The sequence below is a fragment of the Zonotrichia albicollis genome, chromosome 2 (assembly GCF_047830755.1).
Source record: "Zonotrichia albicollis isolate bZonAlb1 chromosome 2, bZonAlb1.hap1, whole genome shotgun sequence".
NCBI classification, from domain to species: domain Eukaryota; kingdom Metazoa; phylum Chordata; class Aves; order Passeriformes; family Passerellidae; genus Zonotrichia; species Zonotrichia albicollis.
The window spans coordinates 68,463,102-68,490,660 of NC_133820.1; the positions used below are offsets into that span (position 1 = coordinate 68,463,102).

Below are 27,559 nucleotides of genomic sequence, written 5' to 3' on the forward strand. Positions count from 1 at the left end.
AAAGCATTACAAGGTTTCCTCTCAGTAAGGTGAGAAGAGGTTAAGAGAATTGTCTTCTTCCCCCACTCCTCATTAGTATACAAGCAGAATAAGGGCAGGCAACAAAAAATACAATTTAATAAGAGCAGTGTCTAATGCATTCATTTATTTGTTTGTCACGTTGCCCTACTACTACTGACTGATAAATCAGGACTGGGGATGAAGAGCACAAGTTCACTTGGGTCTGTGACAAAATAAGTACTATTTTCCTAGGCTGGATCATCTTTGCAAAATAGCTATTACATAAACCTAACATTGTCTGCTGCCCTGCAACACAGGGTAGATTGACAGGAAAGTGACTACTAGTTAAAAAAATGAAGGAATCCTTATATAAAGAGAGAGGCTTGCATAATTTACTGTTTTGAAACAAAATCAATAAATAGGGCACAAGAAATTTAGGATCAGAAAAAATAATATTTTGGAGTTTGTTTACATTTGAAATAGACATTCTGTAACTACTATGTATTAGTACATCACAGAGAACATTGTCTCAAAACACTGCCTCTGTAAAACATCATCATTCCCAACAAAATGCCAGAAAACAAGCAGTATGGCAAGGACTGGGGAAGGTAGGAGGAAGATGTATGATGACACCTGAGGAACATGGATGAGCAAGCACTCCAAAAAAGCAACTGCAGTTGCCTTTCCTTCTGAAATTGTGCAATATTCTGTCGAACTAGACAGTTGATTTCTTTTCCCAAGAATGTCTGTAGTAGGAGTACCACACACAGCTAATGCAACAGTCTCCCAAGAAGCTGTTTCTATCTGTGCTGTTCAAAGCTGGTACAATAATTATAGCTGTAAGCAGCAGCTACACATTTAAAACACCATTACAACATGATGATATGCAAGCTCAACATGCTAGGATTTCAAAACCAAGTTGTTAGAAGACGACTCCTATAAATTGAGTCATTCTGAATATCTGTAAGATTCTCCTGATAATGCTAAAAATTACAATACTGCCTCATTCACTGGCAGTGTGACTTAGGGGGACATAACCTTGGTTTACAGATAGTTCATGAAAGCCATCATCTTTCTTGGCATTAAAGGAGTATTCCACTAGTCCTACCCCAAGCATTATTTTAGTTTTCTGAAAAGCTAGATCTCTATGCTTTTCCAGGATACACCTTTTTTTTCCTTTGACACCACCAAACTTTCAGGGGCAGCTTTGTTCCAGGTAAGGAGAGCCTGCTCTAACCAAGGCACAAGGTCTCCTTGCTCACAGCTCCTGAAGAGAGATTTGGCATCCTGTGTCAGGGGGTAGCACTTTATCAGCAACAGAAATACATCAAGGAGATGAGAATTCAGATTTAAAAACCAAAGGCTGCTTGCTGGGGAAATGGCCCAGGAAGATGAAGTTCCAAGGGGCTTGCTAGAGTCTGGAGTCTGATGCTCAGGGAAGTCTGCAGTGTTGGCTCCCCCAGCTGTGAGAATGAGGAGAGAGAAGTGTGGTGAGAGAGCCTATGAGCACTATGAGATGAAGAGAAAGGGACTCAGCGTCACTCAGTGTCAGCTGAGGGTCTTGGTTTTGTGATGAAAACAGATGTTCACACAGTGCAACACTGAGGTTATACAAGTAATGTCTAATAATCCTGAAATTAATAAATAAATAATGGACAAAAAATCTTACAAAATTCTCTTTTTGCTTTTCATATGCCAGCTTTCAAAGAGGCAATTTTCTTTATTGTAGCAGAAGTCAGAGGAATTAACTTTAAAAAAAAATTGTTAATAGAAAACTTCAAGCTACAAATCTCCTGCTGCATCTCCACAGACAGCTATTTGTTAGCTCCTAGGAGATTCCTGATTTTGTACCATAGCGAACAGATAAAGTGAAAAAAACCAGGTCAGGGGTGGATATAGACTCTCTCAATCAGGAAGAAAAAATAAGCAAACAAACTAGCAATGAACAGGCTAAGCATGAAAAAATGTAAACAGACAAGCAACTGCAACACCAAACCCAGTCATTTATTGCCTCTCTACTACTTAAATAAGGCCTTTGGCAAGTATTAGGGACAAAGCAGTACATTTCCTCAGCGCTGAAACTGGTAGTCTCAGAGGAGACAAATTAAAGGTCCTGCCAGCCAGGTTGATAAGAATCAGCTAAAGAGAGGAAAAGGTACTCTTGAGGTTAGGAGTCTTATCAATACTAACATTATCTAAGGCCTGCAGCACTGCCAGGTCTCGTGACATTTCCAACACATTTTCTAAAAAGAACAGCAAATAAAGCTCTTTTCCAACAGGGCAGAAATCTAACATGTAGGTTATCTTATGCCTTCCATATGGTGATAAAAGTCCACTTCTATAACTTTTCTGCCACAGCGAGATTATGATTTCTGAGTTTGCCCACAGAGTTTCTCTTTTTATTCACTTTGAAACTGACTCCTGCAAGCCTTACATGTCAGTCTTGTACTGGCCAAGACAGAAAACATTTGATTTTCCTCTGCCCCTTTGATCCATCATTCAAGGCTCTGAATTTGCAATACTCCAAAACTCTGAACCCATCAAATGTGATCAAACCCATCAAATGCTGGTAGGTGGGTGAACTGCAACAATCAGCAAAATACCTCACAGAAGACAAACACAATTTGTGAAGTCATGATCTGCAATGCCCAGCATGACTAAGATTCCTGGGATTTCTCAAGAGTCATAAGGAAAACCAAGAACTCTGGTACAAGCCAAAAGCACACTTCTGTTTATTCATTACTTCTACAAGCTGGACATGGACATCATAGGAGGACAAAATACAGTCATGGGATTAACTCCCATTGTTTTGTATCAGGTTCTGTTCTCAAGAGAGAAACTGACAATAAGTATATTCACTTGCTCAGACATACATGTTAGACTATTCATACAATACCCTAAATAAATAATCACACTCTAAGGGCACCAAGCACATTTACAAAAATTGTCAGAAAACTAACTCCAGTTAATGATGGCCTACATTAAATCCTTATCCTTTTGCTATTGTACCACTGCACCTTCCTTGTTCTTACACAATATTTACTATAAACAGCACCATAGGCCTTGACTACATTCACCTTAAAGCAGGAGTCATTGCTTCTTTGTGTGTTTCAACAGCTACCAATGGAGTCTCACACTGATTACAGCTCCTAGGAAGCTTGTACTTTAGGCTGTGTTGTATTTATCTGCCAACAAACCCAGTTATATTTCTAAGATAAAAACTGCTTCTGTGTCTTGAACATGGCAGCATCCAAATTATCTTCAACACTGAGTTGCAAGCTAGTATTTAAATTACAAGTTACTGTTTTATTCCTCTTGACAATCAGTTTTCAGTTAGAATTTTGCTTTTGGAGTTTAATTAATATATGTTAACTGCTTGAAAGAGGATAAAATCAAACATGCATTTAGCAGCTTTATACCATCCCATGTTATACCATAAGAAGCCTCTGTCTTTACAAAAAATTGCTGATTTTATCACAAGGAGGTCAGTGGTTATCATCATACTTACAATGAATTTCAGATATTCCAACATATGTATAATCAACATGTGAATTCTTTTTTTTTTTTACTACAATATCAAGAAATTAAGGAAGTGGTATCTACAAACAGTTTGAGTGTTGTATTCTTGTGTCTGCAGTCACATTCACACACTCACAATTGGTAACATTTCAATACTAAATTCACCCTATATTGTCTGTCTACATGCTCAAGGTTGGACAACATTAAATACTCAGTTGCTGCCCCTGCAGCTTCCATATAATGCACTTCCACAAGGACTGCACCTAACTGAATTTGCTCCTACATGAGAATGCATTTCTTTAGTGTATCATTCTCAGCAGACTACACAGGCTCAGAGCAGCAGCTTCTGAGTATTTTTATTGGGGGGGAGCAGGTCACACTTTATACTGGCACAAATGTTTGGTTTTCACAGCTTCTGTCACCACTGACAGCACTTTCAGGTAGGTGCAAGCAATGTCATAAACAAACAAGAGCCACATACACATATCTGGATTTAAATTGCTTGCTCATCCTCATATAGGACCAAGTAAAGCCAATCCTCATTTCTCTTTTCCTTTAGCTTAGTCTTATTTGCTATGCTCCTTTCACTTTTAGCATAAACCAGCCTTCAGGCACTAAACAACACTAGTTGAATCACCAAGCACTGTTTATCACAAGCTCTAAACAAACAGATTTCTGTATGGAAAAACTGATCTAAAATGATCAAATGCAAAAGGAACTCAAATTTAGTTTAAGAGAACTTGTCTCACATACATCTTGATTCCTGAATATTTTGACTGTAAACATCATTCAAGATATTATAGATACTGAAGATTTTTCATGGGCTCAACCAACAGAGACACTTCATAGATGAAAAATCCACGAGGTTCTGTTAGGTAAAACACCATAATTTCTGGTTCTATAACTCTCCGAGCTGTGAATCACTAAAGGCTGGAAGAAGCTGGGACAGGTTCCTCAGAAAGGAGGCAGGTGCTCATCTCTGCAAACCTCCATGGTTAGGTTGGACAGGGGTCTGAACAACCTGTTTTAGTTGGAGATGCCCCTGTTCATTGCAGAGGTGCTGGACTAGGTGAGCTTTAATAATGCCTTGCAAACCAAACTGTTCTATGATTCTATGAGAAGTATTTTGGGGAGGTACCATCGTGCTTCTACTCTGCTCTCACTCTCATCTCCAGATATCTGCTGCTGACCACCCCTGAGGACAGGACACCAGCCAGATGAACTTAGCTGTGATCCAGCATCACTCATAATCTCTCTCAAACAGCATCATGCAGAGTAGCAACACTATCATGGCATTTCTAGGTGGTTTACAAGTATCCCAATAATAAATGTGATTAGAAATGTCATACATAATACTAAGGATTTACAACCTTAATTGTAATAATTCCAAAGTTTGACAGCACCTTGCCAATGTAAACATCTTTTAAAGACGTAAATCAAATGGTTTTGGAATGTCATATCTCATTTACTTTCTTTACTTACTAACTATGACTAAACCTTACATGTTTTAATTTAGTAAGATCCAAAAGGATCTTCTTATGCTAACATGCTAAATAAAAACATAAAAGACATCATCTTTGCCTCAAAAGCACTTGATGTAGGCAAAGAAACCGCAGATTAACAGAAAAAAATAAATACTACATAGCCTGAATTACCTGAGAGATAGTTTGGAAAAGGTAATCTGAGTTCCACAATGATTTTGAGAAAACAGTGAATAAGCAAATAGTGTAACTGATGGCTGAGAGCCCTCCTTTATGTGCCCCATGGTAAATACCATGACTCAGAGAGTGAATCCATATCCAGTTTGATTCCATAAAATGGGTTTAGAACTTATCTTGTCAGCATATTTAAACAGCTCACACCATACAGTAATTAATTCTTCTGGCTGAAGCAGAAATACAAACAACTGAACACGTGGCCATCTTACACAACATTCACAGAACACGGAGGAGGCACCAAGTGAAAAGAGACAATTCAACCATTCAAACACAAATGAAAACAAAACAAAACCAAGAGTGCACCCTTACAACAAAAAAAACCAACTAAATGGAAGTATCAAAATTCTGATTCATTTTAGCAGCTAAAATCTCATCTAATATCTGATTTACATGAGACACTGCATAGCCGTGAATCTCAGTCTTGCAGTGGTATAAAATGCCAATCTCTAGGAAGTACTCCTTCTTACCTTAAAACTGCCCCACAATTCACACAGAATCAGACTGAACAGGTTTTACCAATTAAATAGGAATTGCAAGCTATAAAACACACCTTGAATTCAGTACAAGTCTGCAGACTAACACCAGCCTTCTGACATGCTTAGGCCCGTGTAATAGAAGGAATCTCCATTCTACAAAAAATTCCCTGCTACAGAAAACAAAACCCAAACCCTACCTCTAGCCAGACACAAACTATACACTTTTGACAGTATTTGATGCTGAAAGGCAATTCAAAGATGTCAGATACTAGAAAAAGCAGACATCTCCATGTTTAATTGTCCAAAAAGTACCTTCAAGAAGACATTTCAAACACCCACTAGCATTAGAGTTTTGCTTAGGAAATTCTTTTAAGGAAGAGTAGGAGTTTGAAACTCTTTCATACCTTTCACATGAGCCATCTCCTCTCTGTGCCATTACCACGTAACAACTGCACTCCAGTCCCATTACTATTTAATCCATGTGCTCCAGAGATAATACTACTTTTTATGGACTATTTTTATGACTGTTTAGTTTATGCAATTGAAATCAAGTAAAAAAGATCTGAAAATGTGACACAAACTTTCCAACCTAAAGAAAAGAATTCAAACTAAAGGTAGACAAACAACAAATTGAAACAAAAAAAAAAATCTAAAACAACATTGCAAAGAACATTACATTCTAAACCTCTCCCTCATCAATCATTTTATTCCCCTTCTTTTAAATAAAAAATAGTAATAATTTAAACTTTTGGGCACAGCAGATAAACAGTTATGACGTTATTTTTTAATGTTATGATATTCTACAAAATATTTTTAAAAGGCACTTTCTAAAATTTACCAATTTCTTAAGAAGCAAAACTGGAAATCTGCAGTAATAAGTAATTTCTTAAGTGCTTCAAAGAAAATGTCTATACTCACCAGTGCTGCCACTTTCTGATTTTTCTTCTGATTGGTTTTCTGGGAAAAAAAGTAAACAGAAAAGTAATCACAATGTTTCAGTGTTGATTATTTGAAATTACATCCAACAACTGGGTTGCAAAGTAAAGAATGATAGATTATGATAAAATCAAAATCACTGGATTTGATTAATGTTTATAAATATACCTTCTGAGGAATAATTTGCTACCAGGAGCAACAAAAAAAGTCCTTTAGGGCCCAAACTCCCTCACAGCTTAAATGAGAGAACTCTACTGCACCTCTGACTGAGCTCTGCAAGAACAAAGTTACACATTTATATAAAATCAGTAGCAGGATTATGCTCAAGCAATGTACAGTATTCATTTCTCTCACTGGTTAGCCTAGACAAACATTTTTGGTTATTACAAAAATAATCAGGGTTCTGCAAAAAAAATGTTTTTAATTGGCATTAGATAATTGTTTGATCTTGATCAACCTCTTCTCTACTCTTTTTACAGGCAATGGAAGAATTTATTTCTTCAAGCTTTTTCCTCTCTGATTATTTGTCCTACAACGATACTATGGTCCATTGGTATTTTTGTCAAGTACAACAAATACGTATAATCAGAAACATCTCCTGTTCCACGCAGCAGAGAATCATATGTAGGAAACAGACACAGTGTTGCAAAGTGACTTGCTAAAAAATTATCACTCTGGTGAATGGCAGAGTCAGACTCAGAAGCAGCTTTCTGCAAGAAATTCCAATCCCACATTTCAAGAAATGGCTGCCAGTAGATGTATTGTGGTAACCTGAGTTACAACCCCTACCAAGCCCTGTAAGATTAAACCCCTCCATTAATTTGTCAGTATTATATTTGACTGTTCCTCCTATATTTCTCCTTTTTATGCATCCTCTGATGCAGAGAACAAAAAGAACATTTTCACTTCCCTGAAACACAGTTAGAAATGGTAAAACATACTTGTCCTTTGCTTTCAACTCAGGCAAGTTACAGCTGTCATTACAAGCTATTTACTTACAGGCAAGAGTGAATTACTGCTCTAACTCAGAGAGTAATTTTCGAGTTCAGTTAGCTTGATAATTTTTGCCATTTACAGGCTGGGTATTAAAAGAACTGAAAACATGAAATATTTTAGAAAACCTTTTTCTTGCTGGCTTTGAAGGCTTCTGTCCCTCTTTTCTCATTGAGATATCTTGAGAGCCTGAAGACTAAATGCAAACATAAAAACCAGTATCTTCCAGCTCCTTCTTTCTTTACACCAGGTGGCTGTCATTAGTCTCAGCAGCTGAAGGCACCTGCTTTCTCTATGAGAAACAATCATTATATGGCTCCTTCCCAGCCATGAGTATTCACAAAGTGAGTAAAGATCCCTGCCAACTTTCAGACGTACATCCAGGATAGCCTGTTTGCAGAAAACCAAGTATTTTCTCACTGATGTAATTTTTTGTGCATATTTGGCACAGTTACAGCATGACTTAAAATAAATGCCCAACCAATTCCTAACTCAATCGTAGCTTAATGAAGGAAACATTCAGTACACACACAAGAAGCAGAGAGGATGAAATAAAGAACATACAAACATACAAAGATACAAACACCTGTCTGAAGTGAGAAGCAAGATGGAACTGGATTAAAGCTGTTTAATTCCAACTCAGTTTCAATGGAAGACCTGAGTTACTTCACCGAAACTATTGCCAAATACATCACACTTGAACATTGCTAAGAGCATCTCTGATTCAAATGGCAATAAAGGTACTTCATGTCTACAGGGTAAGTGTGTGTGTTGGTATCTGCCCTCAACAGCAGGGACAAAAAACCAGACAAAATTCAAGTAAGAAAGTGTCATTTTTCTTCCTCATCATTAGACAACTCAGTTTTGTTATGATTAGGTCACAAGTTCTGCTTTAAAAATCTTCTCAGCATTAATATAATGAAGAAGGTAAAGGCAGTTGTACTACATCTACTGAATATACTTAATTAATGCAGACCACAGCTGCTCAGCCTCCTCTACAACATGCAGGAGTTGACAAACATCAACAGATTTGGGCTGGTTAGTTGGAGTTTTTTGTTGTTAGTGGGCTTTTTGCTGTCAGTGTAGTAGTGGGTGGTGGTAGGATGTTGGTTTTTTACATATACATCAGTGAGACTGGAAACAAAAGGTATTTTAAATCAATGAAGTTTGCAAAAAGACTCTTCCCATCACCCATTCTAACAGACCTTGTATTTTGTGTGTTATATCCTCAATTGTTTAAATTTGTACAGGAATTAACAGTCTATAGTTTTAATAACAGAAATGAAAATAAAAATAGCTTATTCCTGCCAGCCAGCTGAACCTGCTTTACAGTACTTTTTTAACCCTCCAACAAGCATAAGTAATTAAATAAATATCATTTCCATTTCTTTGAGATGGAGAAGGAGTATGATGCAAGCAACTGCAATTGTTTTCTAAATGGACTGTATGTCTCAATAATACACACAAAATTTTGAGCCATCAAAGTGATATCTGTAATTAAACTAGCTTGAGCCTCAAATTCTCCTTTTCTGATCAAGGTTTTCATCTTTATGGTTCTCAAAAATATTCGGAAATGTGAATAAATGCCATAGTTTTGAAAGGCTGCTATTGCTTCTATTACTCAGAAAAGACTGAAGTACAAAACAGAACAAAGAAGCATTAGGTTAGATCCCAAAATCTTCTGGAGACTGGACTATGTGGTGAAGTGACAGCCTGAACAGAAATAATTGGAAAGTACTGTTAATGTAGACAGGTGAATGTCAAAACTCCTCATCAGGCTGCACTAAGATGGCAGAACAGTGAGGGTGTTTATTTCCTAAATAGCAGTCTGATGAGGAATTTCAGAATTCAGACACTTACCTAACAGAACTGGAAACAGTATTACAAGGCATCAAGATTCTGAGCACACTGTATTTTACTGAGAATAATTAAGTGCAATTAAAGAAGAAACTGCTTTAATGAAAGGTTTTTATTAGGGTTTGTTCCCTTCACATTTCTTTAATGGCTGAACATAGCTGATATTTAAATATATATATATATATACAAAATACAGAATAGAAACCTCTGAATATTCATTTTTGCTGGAACACAATTGCACATTGTATGTTATATGGTAGGTGTGATTCATGTACGAACTCAGAAAAGGTCCTTTCATATATGAGAAGCTGTGTAAAGGAGAAAACCCCAACAATTCAAAACAATGGGAGAATTTTCAAGGAATGAGGGAAAAAAGGAGCTGTTCTTGGGTACATAGGCAGCGTTACGTGAATTATTGAACAAGAACACAAAAAATAATTGAATGTCACTAATTGAATTTCTGAAGGAGAGAAGGCTCAGGAAACTGAAGAAAAACAAAGGATTAAAAGCCAGCAATGTTCTGTGAAGCATGAAGCAGTGAGACAATCCATGCCTTAATGCTGCTCAGAAGCAAAGCTCTGATATGTGTTCTGTCAATGGAATTCTCTGAACACTTTTTACTTTCAGTAAGATGGAAAGAGCATGAAAGAATTTAAAGACGCAAAAATAGACATTACGGCTATCCCACTTATGGAGGGGGAGTTGTGAAAATATATTCAAAATTTAAATAAAATGAATCATCTCATCCAACTTTACAGAAATATCTTACACTTTATCTGTGTCTACAGTGTAAAATCTTCTCCTCCACCCATCAGTCCTTTACAGTCTGGGATGCAATTGCCTGCCAAGGTCTGTGTTTTCACAACTCATATTAGTAGCACATTTTTCCAAAAACCAGTTCAATAAGAAACTTTTATCATTATCTCTAGCAAAGCTGTAATTTTATTTCCATGAAGATCCAGCAAACCTAAACTATGTGTGGGCAGAAAAAATTAAGCAATGGGCAATTAAAGTAGTAAGGAAAGCAATGTATAATCATAATCAGAAAAGTCTGCAGTTAAATGTTTAACAAAAGTGTCTTCCCATTCCTTCATGAGGAAAGAAACTGTTAAATTACAGTATTATCTTATGTTAGGATGTCTGCCAGCAGGAAGCTCAGAAAACAATTTTAACCAAATATACCCTATGTATCAGACCCATGAATTGCCCCTAGATAGTTTCTAGCTATATGCACATATGAAGAATTCATTTTGTTCAATAAGACACATTAAAATATATGCAAAATCTTCTGCTTCTCACCCGCCAAAAAACCACAGCTATGACAGCTGATGACAAAGATGAGATAAAACGACTGGAAGCACAAATAGCATTGTAGCATAGCAACTGTTGATGTACATATGGTGATGTTTATGGAACAGAATGTAGTTCATATTTAATGCAGAAATAACACCAAAACCAGCCTAGACAGCAAGACCTAGACAGCAAGAGACAACTGTGCTTTGGATCCCTCTGCAGATATGACAGAAGCCATGCTTCCCACCAGCTCTGCTACACTCATGCTCAGGAACGCCACCACAGGCCTCAGTGATCTGCCCAGCAAGCAGACAATGCAATGTTCACATGTGCAACAGCCCTGCAAAGGGACTTTGCAACTACCACCATCAGAGTACTCAGTATTATTCACCAGGGCTATTTCAAATCACAGAAAAAAGAAAAGAAAATAAATGGGAGAAATCCCAGAGCTAATCCAAGCAGATGATGTAGCACATGTGAAAGCCAGTACAGGCCAGATTTTTAACAGTATCTGGGATGGAAGGCACTTTACCAAGCTTCCTTTTAGCTCAGATACACATTTTGGACACAATAAATTGCACCTTAGAAAAGTCTACTGCCCATTAAGAAATACAGGACCACCAGAGATTCAGACATTTACAATGAAAGAACTAAAGGATTTCTCCCAACACTACAAGTAGGAGAAGCATAGTTCAGTTAAGACAAAGCAAAATAAAACCTACAGAAAATCCATTCAGAAGACTAGAAATTACATCAGGCAGAAAATATTAAATTACTTGTCAAATTTGATCTTTTTTGCTTGCTCTAAATGACCTGATGAGTCAATGTGAAGTGCTGAATTATCCAGAATATATAAACTGCCTACAGCATCTTCCAAGATCACAGCATATTTCAGAAAAGCAGTCACTCCAACATAATGATCCCAGTGTTAAAGGACAACATAGAGAATAGATCTTAGGATATTCAATGTGTTTAAAAATATGGTGGAGGGGGGGAAAAAATCACAAACCCATAATCAAACAAAAACCCCACCCTGTACAAAACAAACCCAATTGCTTTACGCCATTTGCTCTGGTTGATTTGAGTCAGTCCTCAATAAGGGTATGGACTGAGAGCAGTAGTGCATGAAGCACTTTTTATCCATATTCATTTGCCCAATTCTTCAATTGCACCCTTCTAGATGACATCTGCAGTTCCATACCAGCTTAATCTTTGGCCCATGGCTGAAACTGATATATTGCTTGTGTTACATGGTGCAGGTTAAAAAAAGAAAAAGGACACAACATGCTTTTCAGAAAAAATATGCTAATTATAACATGAAGACTCATACTGATCTGTGAACCTAGGAATGAATGATTTTCAATTTGTTATTATTGCCTTACTCTGGATTGACTGATGTGCAAAGATATGTAAATTCTTACTGACTGTTTTTTCATGGTCAGTATAGTCGGTTTTTCCATGGGGATTTCCTGGCATCCAATACAGCAGCAGCCTTTCCTTCAGCTGGGACATTTGTACAGTTCACCTTTCAGACACCTGTTTTCCCACCAGCCATAGTTCACTTTGAAATGTGTTGAAAATGGACATGGAGCTCAAAACATGCCTACACATTTAAGCACATGAGTGTAACCTCAGAAATATGATGCCTGTAAGGAATGTGACTGGAATTTGGAATATTTGTGTCATGTTCATTTTGCAAAACAAAGAAATTCAAGCAAGAAAAGCACAGTAAAGTATATTTTTGACTGTACTGTCACTGTACCAACTTAAACACAAGATCAAAATATTTTAGCCATTTTGCATTTAAATTAGTTTCAGGAAAACACATTGACTTCATGTTATGCTTGCTAATCTCAAACAAAAACAATTTTGACAGGGTCTATGCTTAGTCAGTGCTTCATCCCAATCATTTCTCATGTAACTAAACACCCTTTGCTCCCAGTTAAAATAATAACTTGTACTCAGTAAATCCACAGTCCTCAAATAACCCTTTCTAGTTGCTGAGAAATGCGCAATATTTAACTGATTAAATTTTAAAAAATGAACAGAGGAAAAATCAGCATTCTTACAGAATTGTATTCACAGCAGAGACCAATTTAAGGAGAAAAAGCCAAATACTAGTTCATACAAAAAATACGTGGGAACACAAAACCATGCTTTTTCAGTCAAAACCCTAAAGGAGAATGTACACAATGTACTGCACTCTGCACTGCATTCCACATTCCCCCTGCTCTCTCCAGCAGACTCAGAGATGAAATGTACATGATAACCCCAGAGAACTTAAATCAGCTGCTCAATCACACAAGTAAACAGACAGACACAAAAAAATTACAACAGCGTTATCTACGCAGAAAACACCAAAAACTGACTTACAAGTCTTCTATCTTTTACAGCACTGAATTATTGAAAGCACACATACTGGAAAAGTCATAACAACTTTAATTCTAACTTACCTACTGAAGTTTCTGTGAACACTGTTAAGGTCTGTCCTCCCACACTTTGCAGAAGAAATGGATGTTCCCTTGGTGCACTGACTGAAGCGGGCTTTCCTCCAATATCACTGATGCTTGCAAGCTCTTCATTCAAAGTAAATGACACCTAACAGTCACAATTGCCACAGTGTTACCAAACAGACTCAAGTACACTGTTTCCCAAGTTACAGAGAAACAAAAAAGAGAGAAAACACAAGTAGTATAGCATATTTCTATTTCAAAAATAAAGAGTAATATAAGAGTCCTTCCACACTGATCTCTTGTCGAAATACAGAATTCAAAGCTTTCATGTACTAAATGAAATTTACTCAGCTTTCAAAAAGTTGTAAATTACCTCATCCTGAAGTCAGAGAACAACTTGATTTTACTTGTTAAAATACATGGCATAACAGGTTTTCAGCCATCGCTCAGTATGAGTGCTGAAAAATGTTTTGCACAGCCAGCTGAGTTCCAGAAAAAGTGCTGAAGTACCACATAAAGTGTTACTAGCCTGGGACTCCTGAATTGCATACAGCCCAGAAGAGGTTTAAACACAGCTCCTTTGCCACTCAATAGAGAAGCTAAGGAAGCTTGAAGAGGGATACTTCACACCAGCACCACATGCCTTTCCTGTGCATCCTCCTCAGCCTTTTGTACCAACACATCTCAAAGTGTCTGAAGAGAAGGTAAACAAAGTGAGGGAACAGAGAGACCTGATGCAAGTAACACAGGCATCTATGGGCAGAGCTACTAACAGAGTTCTCTCCTCCTGATTCTGTGGTACAATGCTTTGCTAGAGGTGTAACAAAAAATATGTGACATTAGAAACCAGCACATTTTAAACACTTTTTTGAATTCAAAACATAAACTTTAGCAATTACTTACTTCCGTTCTTCCTTGATTTCTGAAAAAGAAAATATTTAATATTTAATAAATATATATTTGCTATAATAACTAATTATATAAATATTGAAATATTTCATGTTTCCATAGCCTAATTCCTCAAGTTTAGCTTTCCTGATTAAAAAAGCAAATTCAAATTCTAGTTTTTTTATTTATCTTCAGGGCTATTCAAATTTTTTGTTATGCTGATGCCCAAGAATAAATGGGAAAAGTCAGCATGTGAAAACAGAAGCAGCAAAATAACATATGTAAATAAAACCAAATTCTGCAATTAGGTTTCCTTAAACCTAGGAAATCAAGCCTCCTGTAACGCGACAGAGTGACTCCCCAGTATAATTTTGTACAATTTATATTCCTAATCACTACATAAGCAAACACTGATCATGTATCAGAGAAATATGCACACTGTTGGCAAGAAAGAGGATTATGACTTAGAACAGGTGCAACATATTCTTATTTTACACAGGAAACTTCTAAGAAATGCAACCAGTAAATGTAAAGGCTTACTTGACAATCCTTAGTTTTCCCACTTCACCTCTTCCTGAAGCTTTACTCCACTGTTGTGACAAGTATTTGGGGACCTAAGAGAAGACAACAGAATTCAAGAAGAGCAGATTTTAAAATACCATAGAAACTGTGTATGGGTAAATACTTTAAATGCTTTTACCTTGACCACTTCAGAATAAAGTATGAGCTAAATATAGTAGACAATAGAGAGCCATAGAGGGTTTTGATTGGCAGGGTCCTTAAGAGACATCTAGTCCAAAACCCCTGCAATGAGCAAGGACATCTGCAATTACATGAGTTTGCTCAGAGTTCTATCCTTCCTGACCTTGAATGCTTCCAGGGATGCCACATCCACAACTTGTCTGGGCAACCTGTACCAGTGCCTCACCACTCTCATTATAAAACATTCCTTCCTTACATCTAGTCTAAATCCACCCTCCTTTCACTTAAACCCATTACTCCTTGTCAAACTGCTACAGACCCTACTAAAAACTGTTCCCATCTTGAGGCACTGGAAGGCACCTGTAAGGTGGCCCTGGAGCCTTTTCCTCTCCAGGCTGAGCAGACCCAGCTCTCTCCATGTGTCTTCACAGAAGAGGTGCTCCAGCTCTCTGATCATCTTTGGGGTCTCCTTCGCACCTGCTACAGCATGTCCACATCCTTCTTATGCTGGGGGCCCCAGAGCAGGACACAGCAATCCAGGGGGGATCTCATCAGAGCAGAGCAAAGCAGAGCAGAAGGACAGAATCTCCTCCCTTGACATTCTGCCCACACTGCTTTTGTTGCAGCCCTGGACAGAATTGCCTTTCTGGGCTGCAAATGCACATCGCCAGGTCACGTCCAGCCTCCCACCCAGCAGCACTCCCAAGTCCTTGTCCCCAGAGCTGCTCTCAGTCTTTCCTCTGATACTGTGCACTGATACCGGGGGTTACCCCAACTCAAGTGCAGGACCTTGTGCTTGGCCTTGTTGAACTTTATGAAGCTCATGCAACCCCACTTCTGGAGCTGTTATATAGACATACATGCACACATATACATAAATACACATATGTGTATATATATTCAGTTAGAGAGAGCAAAGAGAATAATGTAGCACAAAAAATAACACCAATGTAGAGTCTCAAATGAGAGAAAAATTTTAGTAACTTCAATCTCAAATGCTACTATCCAATCATAAAAGGCAGAAAAAGATCAGCATCAAATTCTTAAACTAAGGAGTGTCAATATTTTATCAGATAAAATTGTACTTTTAAATATTCATTAGAAATTATCATCTCTCTGGGAAAAAAAAAATCAACCAACCAATCACAGCGATGACAAGTTAGGCAATTTCTGGAGTGAAGGGAAGGCTTAGAGTCAGGGAACCTCAAACATGTTGAGCAGTAAACCACAGCCTACTGCCACTCCTCCAACAGCAGAACCACGCTAGGCAAATCTGCCTCCCATCACTCATTCCCAGCTCTACACTGCACTGGGCAAAGTCTTTGAGCAGCTGGCCAGTATGTGGAAAGAGCAGACTGACCTAGCTAAGAGGAGTGGGTGACTTCTATCTTTTAGTTGGGCTGATTTTGTGTTTAGCAGGTGGAACAACCAAAGCAGCACCTCAAGCTATTTTCCAGAACAGCTGCACAAAATCGTGATTAGTCCAGGGACAGAAACAAGACCTGAATAAATGGAGAATTAAAAGCTGCTGCAGTGCTGTTACCTCACCTATACACCAATTCCTTCAGTTAAAAAGGCTGTGCTATCTGCAGCATCGGGTGACCTGGGCTCAAAATGTACAATAAAGGCCTCTGGAAAGAAGCACACTCCTCAGAACTTCACAGCCATGTTCTTTACTGGCACAGCAAAATTTGTGCTGGCTCACACAGTCCACAGCTACTGGAAACATCTGTGCCCATGTGGAAAAACAGCGTGAGGCACAGCCAGTAGTGAAGAGAAATACACTAAGCTATGCCTGCGGCATTTTCTGTTTCAAGCAGCAAAGAAGCACTTGGAAGCCTAATTTTTGTCTTGCACAGAGTAAAACTAAACACAGCTGAAGAGAAAAGGAGTCTGTTCCAATAACTTACTGACAAAGAACAACCTCCTAACTTCCTGAAGCTCAAATTAAGTTAACACTACCTCTGCACTTATCAGTTCTTCAAGAACTCCAGCTCTTGGAAATGGTGCTTAGTTAGTACTTTTAGCTTTAGACTCACAGCACCCCATGAAGTACCTGCAGAAAAACTACAAAATCCAGATGCCTCCAACTCCTCAGACAAACGAAATGATAGTCCAGGTTCCCATAAAGTTCAGACAACTTTGGTCAAAAACACCACAAAAGCACAACAGAAAACCATGAATTGGCACAATCTATTGATATATATATTTCCAGTTTTCAAAGTAGTAACTTTCTACAACAGATTCCATGCCAGATCAGATACTGTTTTCTTTCTAAACTCAAGATAAATGCTATGACATGCTCCAGCTACTCAACAGAAGTATTATTACATGCTTGCACCTAATCTCTATTTATACTGCCAGATAATAAGGTAGATGCACATTCAGTATGAGTGGACAAAGAGCGAAGGGCTCTTATGGTGTTAAAATCATTGACTTGCTATATAATACATTCAGACTGGAAATTAAGTCAGATTAAGAGGTTGCAGATCAATCATACTGCATAGGAAAGTCTCAAAGAGTGCATTTAATCATCTTTCTGCTGGCCTACCTGCAGTCAAAGGCCATGCAGAGAAAGACAAAGGGTTATGAAGGGCTGTGATCAAAGGATTACTTCCAGCTATCCATAGGTACTTCAGCTAAAACCAGGTGCTACTCACACACCCACATGCTAATGACATAAACAATCAGGAAAAACTAAAGTCTTAAATGCCACAGACATCTTATTTTGTACCTTTCTTTTAACTTTAACATAATAATTATGGTAAAGAGTCAGGTTTCAAAATCTTAACAATCCTTGAAAGAATACACAGAAATCAAGAGCAACCTGTTTTACCGGGCAGAATTTTCACAGATCCCACAGGAGGATTTTGAGAACTGCATGTGCACAGAAAGACTGACCTGTGGACAGAATGCCTGCCCAATGAAAGGCAACTGAACACAGCCTTTCAGGACAAGTGGTCTTTATTCTGGGGTTTGTAGGTAAGAACACTCTTCTCTCCAAAAAAAGAAAAAAATGACAGTTTGATCACTAGAACAAATCTGACATACTAAGCAGCATCACTCCAAGCCCTCTTCCCACTGCTGCTCTCCTCTGCTGCTCACACCACAGCTCTGCCCAGGCTGCAGCACACACCAGGCACTCTACAGGCACTGTGAGACACGAGGGCCCCTGCTCCACTCATCTCTTCAGCCTGGGCACAGCTTCCTACCCCCCCTGAGAAGGGAAAACTCAAGCAGCCCCTCTCTGTAACAAACTACTTCCACTTTTCTGCAAAAAACTAAATTAGCTCTTTCTCTATATAGCAATACATACACAGTGCATACAACAGAAACTAAGGCTGATGTCAGAGTCTACGTTTAAATTTTTCTTTGAAAATACAAACTAGAATTAAATAAAGATATCCTCTTTCTAGCTATAGAACAATGCAGCAGATTAAATTTAAAAATCTGACCAAGACACTCAGGGAACAAGAAAATTAACATTCTAATGGCAAACAATAAATGAGCTTCACTTTACCACGAGTACATAACCAAATAGTCTTACTATTTCTCTACCTTAGCTTTCACTGAAAACACAGAAATAAAAACCTACTGCCTTTCTGGATTTGTACTAAAGTAATTCACTCTCTTTATGGTACCTCCTTTTACTGCTCATGCTTCTAAAATGCTCACCACTACATTTTTTTATTGCCTGTTAAGTAGTCTCTCTGGAATACTTCCTGTGCTAGCACAATGCATGCTAAAAGGAAATCAAATAAGCCAGGTGTTTTATTCCATCAGAGCTGAATGCTCTCTCCCCTAAAGGAAGGATAAATTCATCCTCATTGTCCCAGCTAGTGAAGATAAAAGTACAGGTACCATGCACTGTCTTGGAACTGAGCTGGAAGTCCTGCTAACAGATGTGGCTGTTTCCAAGCTCAAGTCCAAAGGAAATCAAAGGATAAAATCCTGCCTACCCCATGTTATGGTCTATCACTGTTAGCATCTTTTCAGTATTTTTTACTATCATTACAATACAAGAAGACAGACATAAGTTCAGAACACATGCATGAAGGACTACATCAGCATTTACTTCGAAGAGTAAATACTCCAGCTTTCCTTTCAGTCCTGTTTTCTCATTAAACACAGTGGCACCAACTGTAAGCACAAATGTGCCTGAAAATTCCTTGCTTCAGGAAACACCAAACTGTATCAGACTAAAAGACAAGCAAGTTGAGCGTCCTGTCTCCAAATGCAGCCAATAGCAGTTACTTCAGGAGGAACATACGAAGAAAATTTATTTCCCCAGCATGCTCTTCTAATTTCTAGGGTGTTTTAGCAGACATGCGGTTTGGCAACATATTATTTCTAATCTCTCAATTCAATTTTCTTGCCTGAGTTTGACTAACTGTGTCTGAACTTCTGCAAAGTTTTGAAATTCAGAATTTCCAGCTGCAAAAAGTTCCAAAATTTAACTACACATTGTGCAAAACAGTATACCTCCTTGGCTCATGTTGAGCCCCACCAATGAATTAATCTGACACACCTCTAATTCTAGTATTTGAACTGATTCTTTCCTGTTCATCTTTACCTATTCACTTCTTCCTTATCCACCCGTGACATTACTCATTGCTTCAGATCTCTACAAGACTTCCAAATCAATCCTCTTGCAGCCTAAAAGGTAACAAAGCATTTAGGAGTTCCCTCCACAGCCATCACTCCTTGTTGTCAGGAGCAGACCTGGTTCTCTCCTCTGTTCTGTTCCCAGGTGCACTGTACACTTTCCATAGCAGGGGGGATGAGACCATGGCTACATAGAGCATTCCAGACAGAGGCAACATCATGGTACAATAATATTTTCTTCTTTGTTTTCTGTGTCTTTTGTAATCATGTCCAATGTTGACTCTGCTCATTTGACATGTTCTTATAGAGGTATCTCATTGTACAGAAAAAAGAAAACCACTCCTCCTGAATGACAACAACCAGCAGAAACCCAACTGCTGCATACCTATAATTAGGATTGTTTTTCTGTGTGCACACCAGATTAGATCTTTCAACCCTTAATTTCATCTGCCATTTTGTCATCCTGTCACTCAGCATGTCATGGTCTAGTTCTGCAGCTTTCTGCTGCCAGCAGTCACTGACAGTGCCCAGGAAAAGCTACCACAGTTACAGCACTTGCACGGTGTTTGTTGTGGCTTTGTGACACCTTTGTGACACTCAGGTGTCAGTACAGAGGAGGAACCAGATGCAGCAACCTGCCCACCAAAAATTCTGCACAGCAAAGCAAGTCTGAAATCCCCAACCATTTTTAAGGGCCACAGCAAGTTTTGGTAACTGAAGTGTGATAGTGTTACACCCCCCTCACCGCCCAGGATGAGTATCTGGGTACCCCCCTGTCCCCAGAGGGTCTCTGAAGTTGATGGTCTGAACTTATCCCTAAAGCAGGAACGGGAGGAAGGAACTGCTTCTCTCAAAAGAGAATAAACATAGGTCTAGAGAAAGAGGAGCATGCCCAGAGGGGACTTGAAGCAGGCAGGACACACGCTCCCCCATCAGCTTCAAGTTCCTCTTTCTGAAACAATGCCTGGTATTGGCAGCAAAATGTCTTGACAGCAAAGACACTGACTCCAGGGAACAGCGCAGGGCCAGCCTGTTAGTGGTGGCGCCAGACTGGAGTGCGGCCCTGCACCAAACAGGTCTGATTTGACACCCTCAGTACCTTTTCACAGCCCCTCCACCAGAGCTGTATTTCACTAGCACTAAAGAGAGCTGTAATGACAAGACACTGGCATTTACTTTCCTTGTTGGATGTAGTTTTTATCAGGACGTGAATTTGGGCACACTCAAAACTTTTTCCAGCTCTCAAAGTTTTCGGGAAATAAAAGTTACACAACCATGTTTGTTGCTCATCACAAACCACTAGCAAGGACAAGGAAGAGATGTCAGTGAAAAAAGAAAAAGATGTCAGAAAACAGTGACAGTGGTGAGACATTGGCACAAGCTGCCCAAAGAAGCTGTGGGTGCCCCATCCCAGGAAATGTTCAAAGCCAGGCTGGAAAAGCCCTTGAGCAACCCGGTCTAGTAGGAGATGTCCCTGCCCACCGCCGGGGGAGGTGGGACTGAATGATCCTTAAGGTTCATTCCAAGCCCTCAACATTCTGATTCTGTGTAGCTCCCCAGCAGCCCAACTTTCCCTGCGGTGTCTCCTTTACTCAGCGGGCATCCGGGCCCGGCCCCGCGCTGTCCCCGAGGAGGGGAACAGGCACAGTGGCTGTCCCAGGCCACAGGGCGAGCCCGACGCGGGCAACCCCAAACTCACGGCGCCCACCCCGGGCACGGCGGGGCGGGGACGCACGGAGGCACCCGGCCGCCACAGGCCGCGCTGGGCCGGGCCCGGGGCCGCGGCGGCGGCTCCTCACCTTCACCAGCCACATGCCGGTGTTCTGCTTGGCGCCGGTGAGGTCCAGCTCGCCCTTGTCGCTCATGGCGGGGCAGCGGCCGGGCCGGGCCGGGCGGCGGACGAGACGAGAGGCGGAGAGCGCGGCAGCGGAGCGCACCGGCACACGGCGGCCCGCGAGGGACAAACCTCCTCCGTTCGCACTGCACGGCGGGGCGGGCCCTCGCTGAGGCAGGGCCCCGGGTTCGAGTCCCCGCCCTGGCGGAACCGTGGGAAGGGGCGGGAACCCGTGGTGGCCGCAGGAAGTTCCAGTGTCACAGGGTACCCTGGGTTCGAAGGCACCCATAAGGATCATCGCATCAAGCTCCCGGTCCTGCACAGGACGTGCTCAAGTGTCACACCACGTGCCTGAGAGCATTGTCCAAATGCTTCTTGAGCTCTGTCAGGCTCTGCTGTGCCCCTCCCCTGGGGAGCTGTTCCAGTGCCCAATCACCCTCTGGGTGAGTTACCTGTTCCTGTTACCCAACCCAAACCTCCCTTGAAAAATTTCAGGCTGTTCCTCCAGAATAGTCATGAGAGAAAAGAGATCAGTGTCTGCCCCTCTTTTACCCCTCATGAGGAAGCTGTAACTGTGATGAGGGCTCCCCTCGGTCTCCTCCAAGCTAAACAGACCAAGGAAGCTCAGCCGCTCCTCATACAGCTTCCCTGCAAGACCCTTCACCATCATTGCCCTCCTTGGGCCACTCTCCAACAGCTTCATGTCCTTCTTACACTGCAGCACCCAAAACTGCGCACGGGATTCAAGGTGAGGCAGCACCAGCGCAGAGCTGAGCAGGAAGTTATTCCCTCCTGGTACCAGAAGAGTTATCCCAGCATAAATGATCTAGGGGAACTGGAGGAGAAACCTGGACAGAGGAGGCACTACCATGACAATGCCCTTCTGTTTGGGAGGGAAATGGTGGCTAGAGGAGCAGCTCCTGTGAAAGGGATCAGAGCATCATGGTGTGCCCAAAGGCCACAAAAGTGAGGAAAACACAGCTGGTGAATGAGTTCCTGGGAATAAAAAGTAGAGATTTAAGCTTAGCTTCTCAGAAAGGGAACTCACGAGGAAGTGTTGGAACAGGCTGTCCAAAGATAGGGGAGCATCTCAGACACTGAAAATGTCCTATGTCAAGAGAGAGAAAGCACCTGCCCATCCTACTTTGAGATGGGGGTATTTGGCTTAGAAAGACCTAAGTCCTTATTTTACAGCTGTCTCTATCCCTGGGGAAGTTTTCCCCATTTGCAGTTTAACCTTGTTATCTACCTTCTATCCACTCTGGGCACAACAAAGACTTGGACACGCTGGAGACAGGGGCACAGGTTGCCCAGAGAAGCTGTGGATGCCCCATCCTTGGCAGGGTTCAAGGCCAGGTTTGCCAGGGCCCTGAACAACCTGATCTAATGGCAGATGTCGCTCTCCACTGCAGGGGGTTTGAGCTAGATGATCTCCAAGGTCCTTTCCAATCCAAACCACTCTATGATTTTATGGCATGGAATGCATTTTATTATCTTCCTCTCTTGTTTACTTCATCCTTTTACTGAGATATAGCCCTTTGATTTGCCTCCTCTCATACTAAATAACTTCAGTTTGTTCAATTCTGTCTCATAGGTCTATTTTCTGGACCTCTGGCTTATGTCCATTGCTCTCTGAATTCCCCCCAGGAGAAGTTTACATCCTCTTTGAAGCTTGGTTGTTCAACATTGAAGGTTATACTCCATTTGAGTCTGTACCAGCAGCAAGCAGAGGGTTTTTCTGGTACAATATGCAAGAAATTGCTCATCTAGCTCACAAAAAAATGATCTCAGTATGAGAGTCTGCCTTTCTAATTATAGGCAATCATCTAGGTAACCAAGGTGGACAGCATTTTTATATGTATCTGAAGCAATAATAGCTAACACTGAACTATTATATTGACTAGGGTTAGTAACATTTAAAATTAATCACATTTTTAAATTGCTTTTGTTTTTACATTGGAACTGTGTTTGTCTGCAGAACTCAGCTGGGAGGGTGGATAGGTCATAGGTCTTATGTTGTTAGTCAACTTTCACTGAAAATTCAGTTTTCTTTAAGACAACCTTACATAGACTTACTAGAGGCTCCTCAAATGCTAATAAAATGGAAGTGGGTGCATCCCAACAGTAGTAAGACCAGCCTCATTTTCTGGGACTGTGTCACCCCCAAATTTTGTAGGTCTAAGACCCTTTTGTTTTGTTCACCTGGAAAAAGCGTGGATCTACACAGACAAACACCATTGCTTTCCAGTCTGCTTTGGATCCTGCTCATAAGATCATAGAACAGTTTGGGTTGAAAGGAACCTTAAAAACCATCTAGTTCCAAACCCCCTGCTCTGGGCAGGGACACTTTCCACTAGACCAGGTTGCTCAGGATTCCGTCCAACCAGGCCTTGAACACTTCTAGGTATAAGGCATCCACAATTTCTCTGGATGATTTATTCCAATGTTTCGCTACCCTCATTTGGAAACATTTCTTTCGGATGTCCAATCTAAACCTACCCTCTTTAAAACCATAGCACCTTGTCCTTTCACTACAGGCCCTGAATTAAAAGTGTCTCTCTTTCTTTCTTGTGAGCCCCTTTAATGTACTGAAAGGCCACAAAAAGATCTCCCTGGGGCTTCTGTTTCTCCAGGCTGAACACACGCAAATCTCTCAGCCTGTCTTCATAGGAGAGGTACTCCAGCCCTCTGACCATTTTAGTTTCCTTCCTCTGGACCTTATCTGATGGGTTGGTGCCTGCCTTGTGCTGGGAACCCCAGGGCTGGATGCAGTACTCCAGGAGGGATCTCAAATGTTTCCCCCGGATAAAAAATGAATTAACAACAAAGTTGTCCCTCTGCCACTGCTCCCAGCTCAGTCTGTATACTCAAATCACATGCACCACTACGTTTCAAAAGAAAAAAGCATTGCAATGGATGTCTCTAACAGGGGTGACATTTGCAGCAAAGCATTGTCGAGGGGGTTCAGATGGGCCTGTGCTCCCCCAGATGGATGGAGAGGAGCTCCACTTGCAAAGAGCCCAGTAGCAGGTGACAGGAGCAGGGATGGCCACCCCAGTACTCCTTAGAGAGGGAATCCATGAGGAGTCATCACTCATATTCCAAGTGTAAATGACAATAGCAAAAACCTCTGACAATTGGGGTGGCTCAGCTGGCAGCCCAGAGGGGAAGGCTGCCAGGCAGAGATCTCTCCTGGCTTCCTCCAGGCAGCCTTTCCATAGCTGTTTCCATGGAAACTGAATTTAAAGGGACAACAAGCAGGAAAAAGAGTGCATTTTCATTAATTCCTCATTTAAAATCTCAACCTTGTGTTTGCCAGGGACACATTTAGTGCCATGGAGGAGGACCTAGGGGCCAGCTGTTGAGCTGCAGAGCTGTGTGTTAGTCACCCATTTTCTTCTTGCTTGCATGGAAACAGATGTGTCTGAGAAGAGGGATGGCCAAATTCAGACTTGCACAGCCTTTCATTCTTTATTTTCCCCTTGTCCAGTTAAGTGAGATGAAGAGTTGGCAGTGTCATCAGCAGCCACACAGAATTTCTCTTCATCCATTTTAGGAGCAGGCTAATTGATGCAGCCTGGTGGTGCTCGGTGAAAACCAGCGCAGCAGAAGATGCAAAGGGCCTGATGCTGCCCTGTTGAAGCTGATGGGAGTTTTCCATTTAGGAACCCATGTGGTTTCCTCAAAGCCCAGCAAGAACTAGGGAAGATGTGCTCTTGGGAGCTGGTGGTGCCACAAGACATCAGTGATGGACACCATCAGAGAGGTTTCCACTTGCTGGAGGAGCTGAGTGGTGCCCACATCTGGATGCTTCCAGAGTTCAGCACTGTACACCAGCACTGTGCTGGGCCTCCATGGGGTCAAAATATTTGGGTCTGGAGCCAGAGCTGAGACCTGCTGCGAGGCACAGAGGGAATCTCCTGTAGGACCTGATTTTGGTTTGGGAGTATTGAGCCAGGAAAGTATTCCACCAACAGCTGATGCTCTAACTTCACTCATTCCTGCCTACTGATCTCCTCATCAACAAATAAAGGTGAGCAGGGAACTCATGCTGGAAGAGGAAAGCTACTGGAGGGAGATTGTTACAACATTGCTTGTCCCACTCTGTAACAAGCAGGACACAGCATCGCACAGCTCTGCCCACCAGCAAGGATCTCTCCTGTATTCCAAATACCTGGATTTTCAGTCAGCAAAGACCTCATGGACTTATGAGGGTGCAAGAAATACTCAAACTTATATCTCAAAACTACCACTATTGGTTGAACTGCTTGAGTAACAGGAAGGCAAACTTTTGCCATCTTCAACTGTAATGCATCATTCTCTTGTTTGTGGCACAGTTGGTCTGTGTAAGCTGGAAAAAAGAAATCTGGAAATTTTTCCATCCATCTGGAAAAAAGAAATAATCTGCAAAGATGAAAAGAACATCTGGGCAGATCATGATTGTTTATTTTTGAATAAGAGAAAAGAAATTCTGTGTAACTTACTCTAAAACAGGGCACGGCCCATCAAGCCGCATATCTATTTCCTGAGGCAGCAAAGAATTCTCAGTGTGTCTTTTTAAGACAAAAATATATGTTGGAGCTTTTGTGTTTTCAAACTGCTTTTGAGCAACATGTTAATAACAGACTTGTTTACTCCAAGCTGTTCTGTGGCAGAGAGTTGGAAAACATCAAGCACAGGGCTGAGCTCCTATTTCATTACAATCCTAGGCAGTATGAAATCTTCAACATGGAACTTCTGCTGCAAAACACAACACAAAAAGGCAGTTCTGAACAGAGGGCAGTATTCATTTATTTATTTATAATTTTTAATTCTTTCTATATATTTACAGCCACACATTTTTATCTATGCTATGTATTAGAGAACACTTAGTTTTCACACTAATGGCACTGCACATCTGCCTGCAGTTCCAACCCATACCATGTCTTCCATCATATTGACAGTGTGCAGTAAATTTGACTGCAGGCAGCTTGTATCTAGCTTGTTAGGATTTTCACCATATCAAGGAAGGAGTGGGAGTGGGGGAAGAGAGAAAATTGAAAGGAGCAACTGCAAATTACTTTTTTTCAAAGGAAGAAAACCCTTGTCAGAGAATTTCAGGTACTAGGTTTGAACCTAATTTTAAATAATTTTTTTAATGACCATAAAATTGGCATTATCTCTTTAACTCAAAGTAGGTTTTGTGCCTCGCAGGCATAAAAAAAAGGTATTATCTAGCCTTTTTCACCAGTGGCTCTCCAAAAAGAAGCTTTAAGCATACAACATTTTCAATCTAGTAATTGTACAAAGGTAATGTGAAGTTTCTTCAACTTGTTGCTTTCTAAAGTGCCTTTTTATTGTATGTGTATAGAAAATGTTACATAGAACTGAGTTTAACCTGTTCTCCTGCACTCCTTTATATTTTTTTCTGATCTTCTTCCCTGGCAATGCACTACCTCAGCACAAAAGGTCAGCAGCATCTACAGTCACTCATCTCCTGGACTTTCCACTAATGAGTTGGTGAAGAGCAAGGCATTTTCTCTTCAGCTACCAAAAAACATGTTTTCAATGGATTTATTTCCCTTGTGTTATAATTTAACAAACTTGATTCTATGCTACTGATATCCCCTTTATTTTGTAGGTATAGACAATGCACAGTCACCAAGGTATGTTATTGATGCATAAATTATCTCCTAATGAACTACTGTTTTGCAGAGGGAGCTTCCCAACGAGACTGGGAGAAGGCTGTGTGACTAAACTGAGCAAAAACAACATTATTGACCAGAAGAACAAATCTACAATGCTCCTAAAGAAAAACAGGGCACATCTGTTGGAAATCTTGCCAGCCTGAAAGCACAGACAGGTGTATACAATTTTGAGATTGTGTGTACATCTAAATGCAACAAAGGCATCCAGTTTGTGGGTGTCACTGCTTCAGAAGTGATCACTCTAGGACTCTTCAATGCCTCATGTGTCAGTGGTGTGATTAAAGGAAATGGATCACATGCATGTGCACCGAACCTCATGTCCCACCCTTCCACCTAGTTGCAGCTGAGCCACAGCAGCACCTCACAACAAATTCTCACTGAGATAATTAACTGGATACCTCAGAGGTGTCTCCTTCATTACTGCTGTGTGCTGCCTGCGGGTTCCCTCCAAAGTTTTTCCACCTAATGGCCTTGCTGATAACTCACTTTTTTTCCTATGTACTGCTGGTTGGCACTTCTCTAAAACAGCACTAATGATCTAATAAATATGATTATGCAAGAGTGGTTTGTCTCCTTTCAGTATAAGCTAACAATGCTA

The 27,559-nt window shown here is 40.6% G+C and overlaps 1 protein-coding gene across 1 annotated transcript in view; it reads right to left on the reverse strand.

The window, feature by feature from the left end:
• The window catches only part of GTF2F2 (general transcription factor IIF subunit 2), an 81,377-nt gene extending 59,955 nt beyond the window's left edge, over positions 1-21,422 (reverse strand). Inside the window, exons 1-5 of the mRNA XM_005487322.4 lie at positions 21,240-21,422; positions 14,674-14,747; positions 14,149-14,167; positions 13,246-13,390; positions 6,632-6,670 (exon numbers count right to left, since the gene is read on the reverse strand). Of these exons, the coding sequence (XP_005487379.1) occupies positions 6,632-6,670; positions 13,246-13,390; positions 14,149-14,167; positions 14,674-14,747; positions 21,240-21,305 (343 nt within the window). The 5' untranslated portion in view covers positions 21,306-21,422. The remainder of the gene's footprint in view (positions 1-6,631; positions 6,671-13,245; positions 13,391-14,148; positions 14,168-14,673; positions 14,748-21,239) is intronic.
• Positions 21,423-27,559: the final 6,137 nt, after the last annotated feature.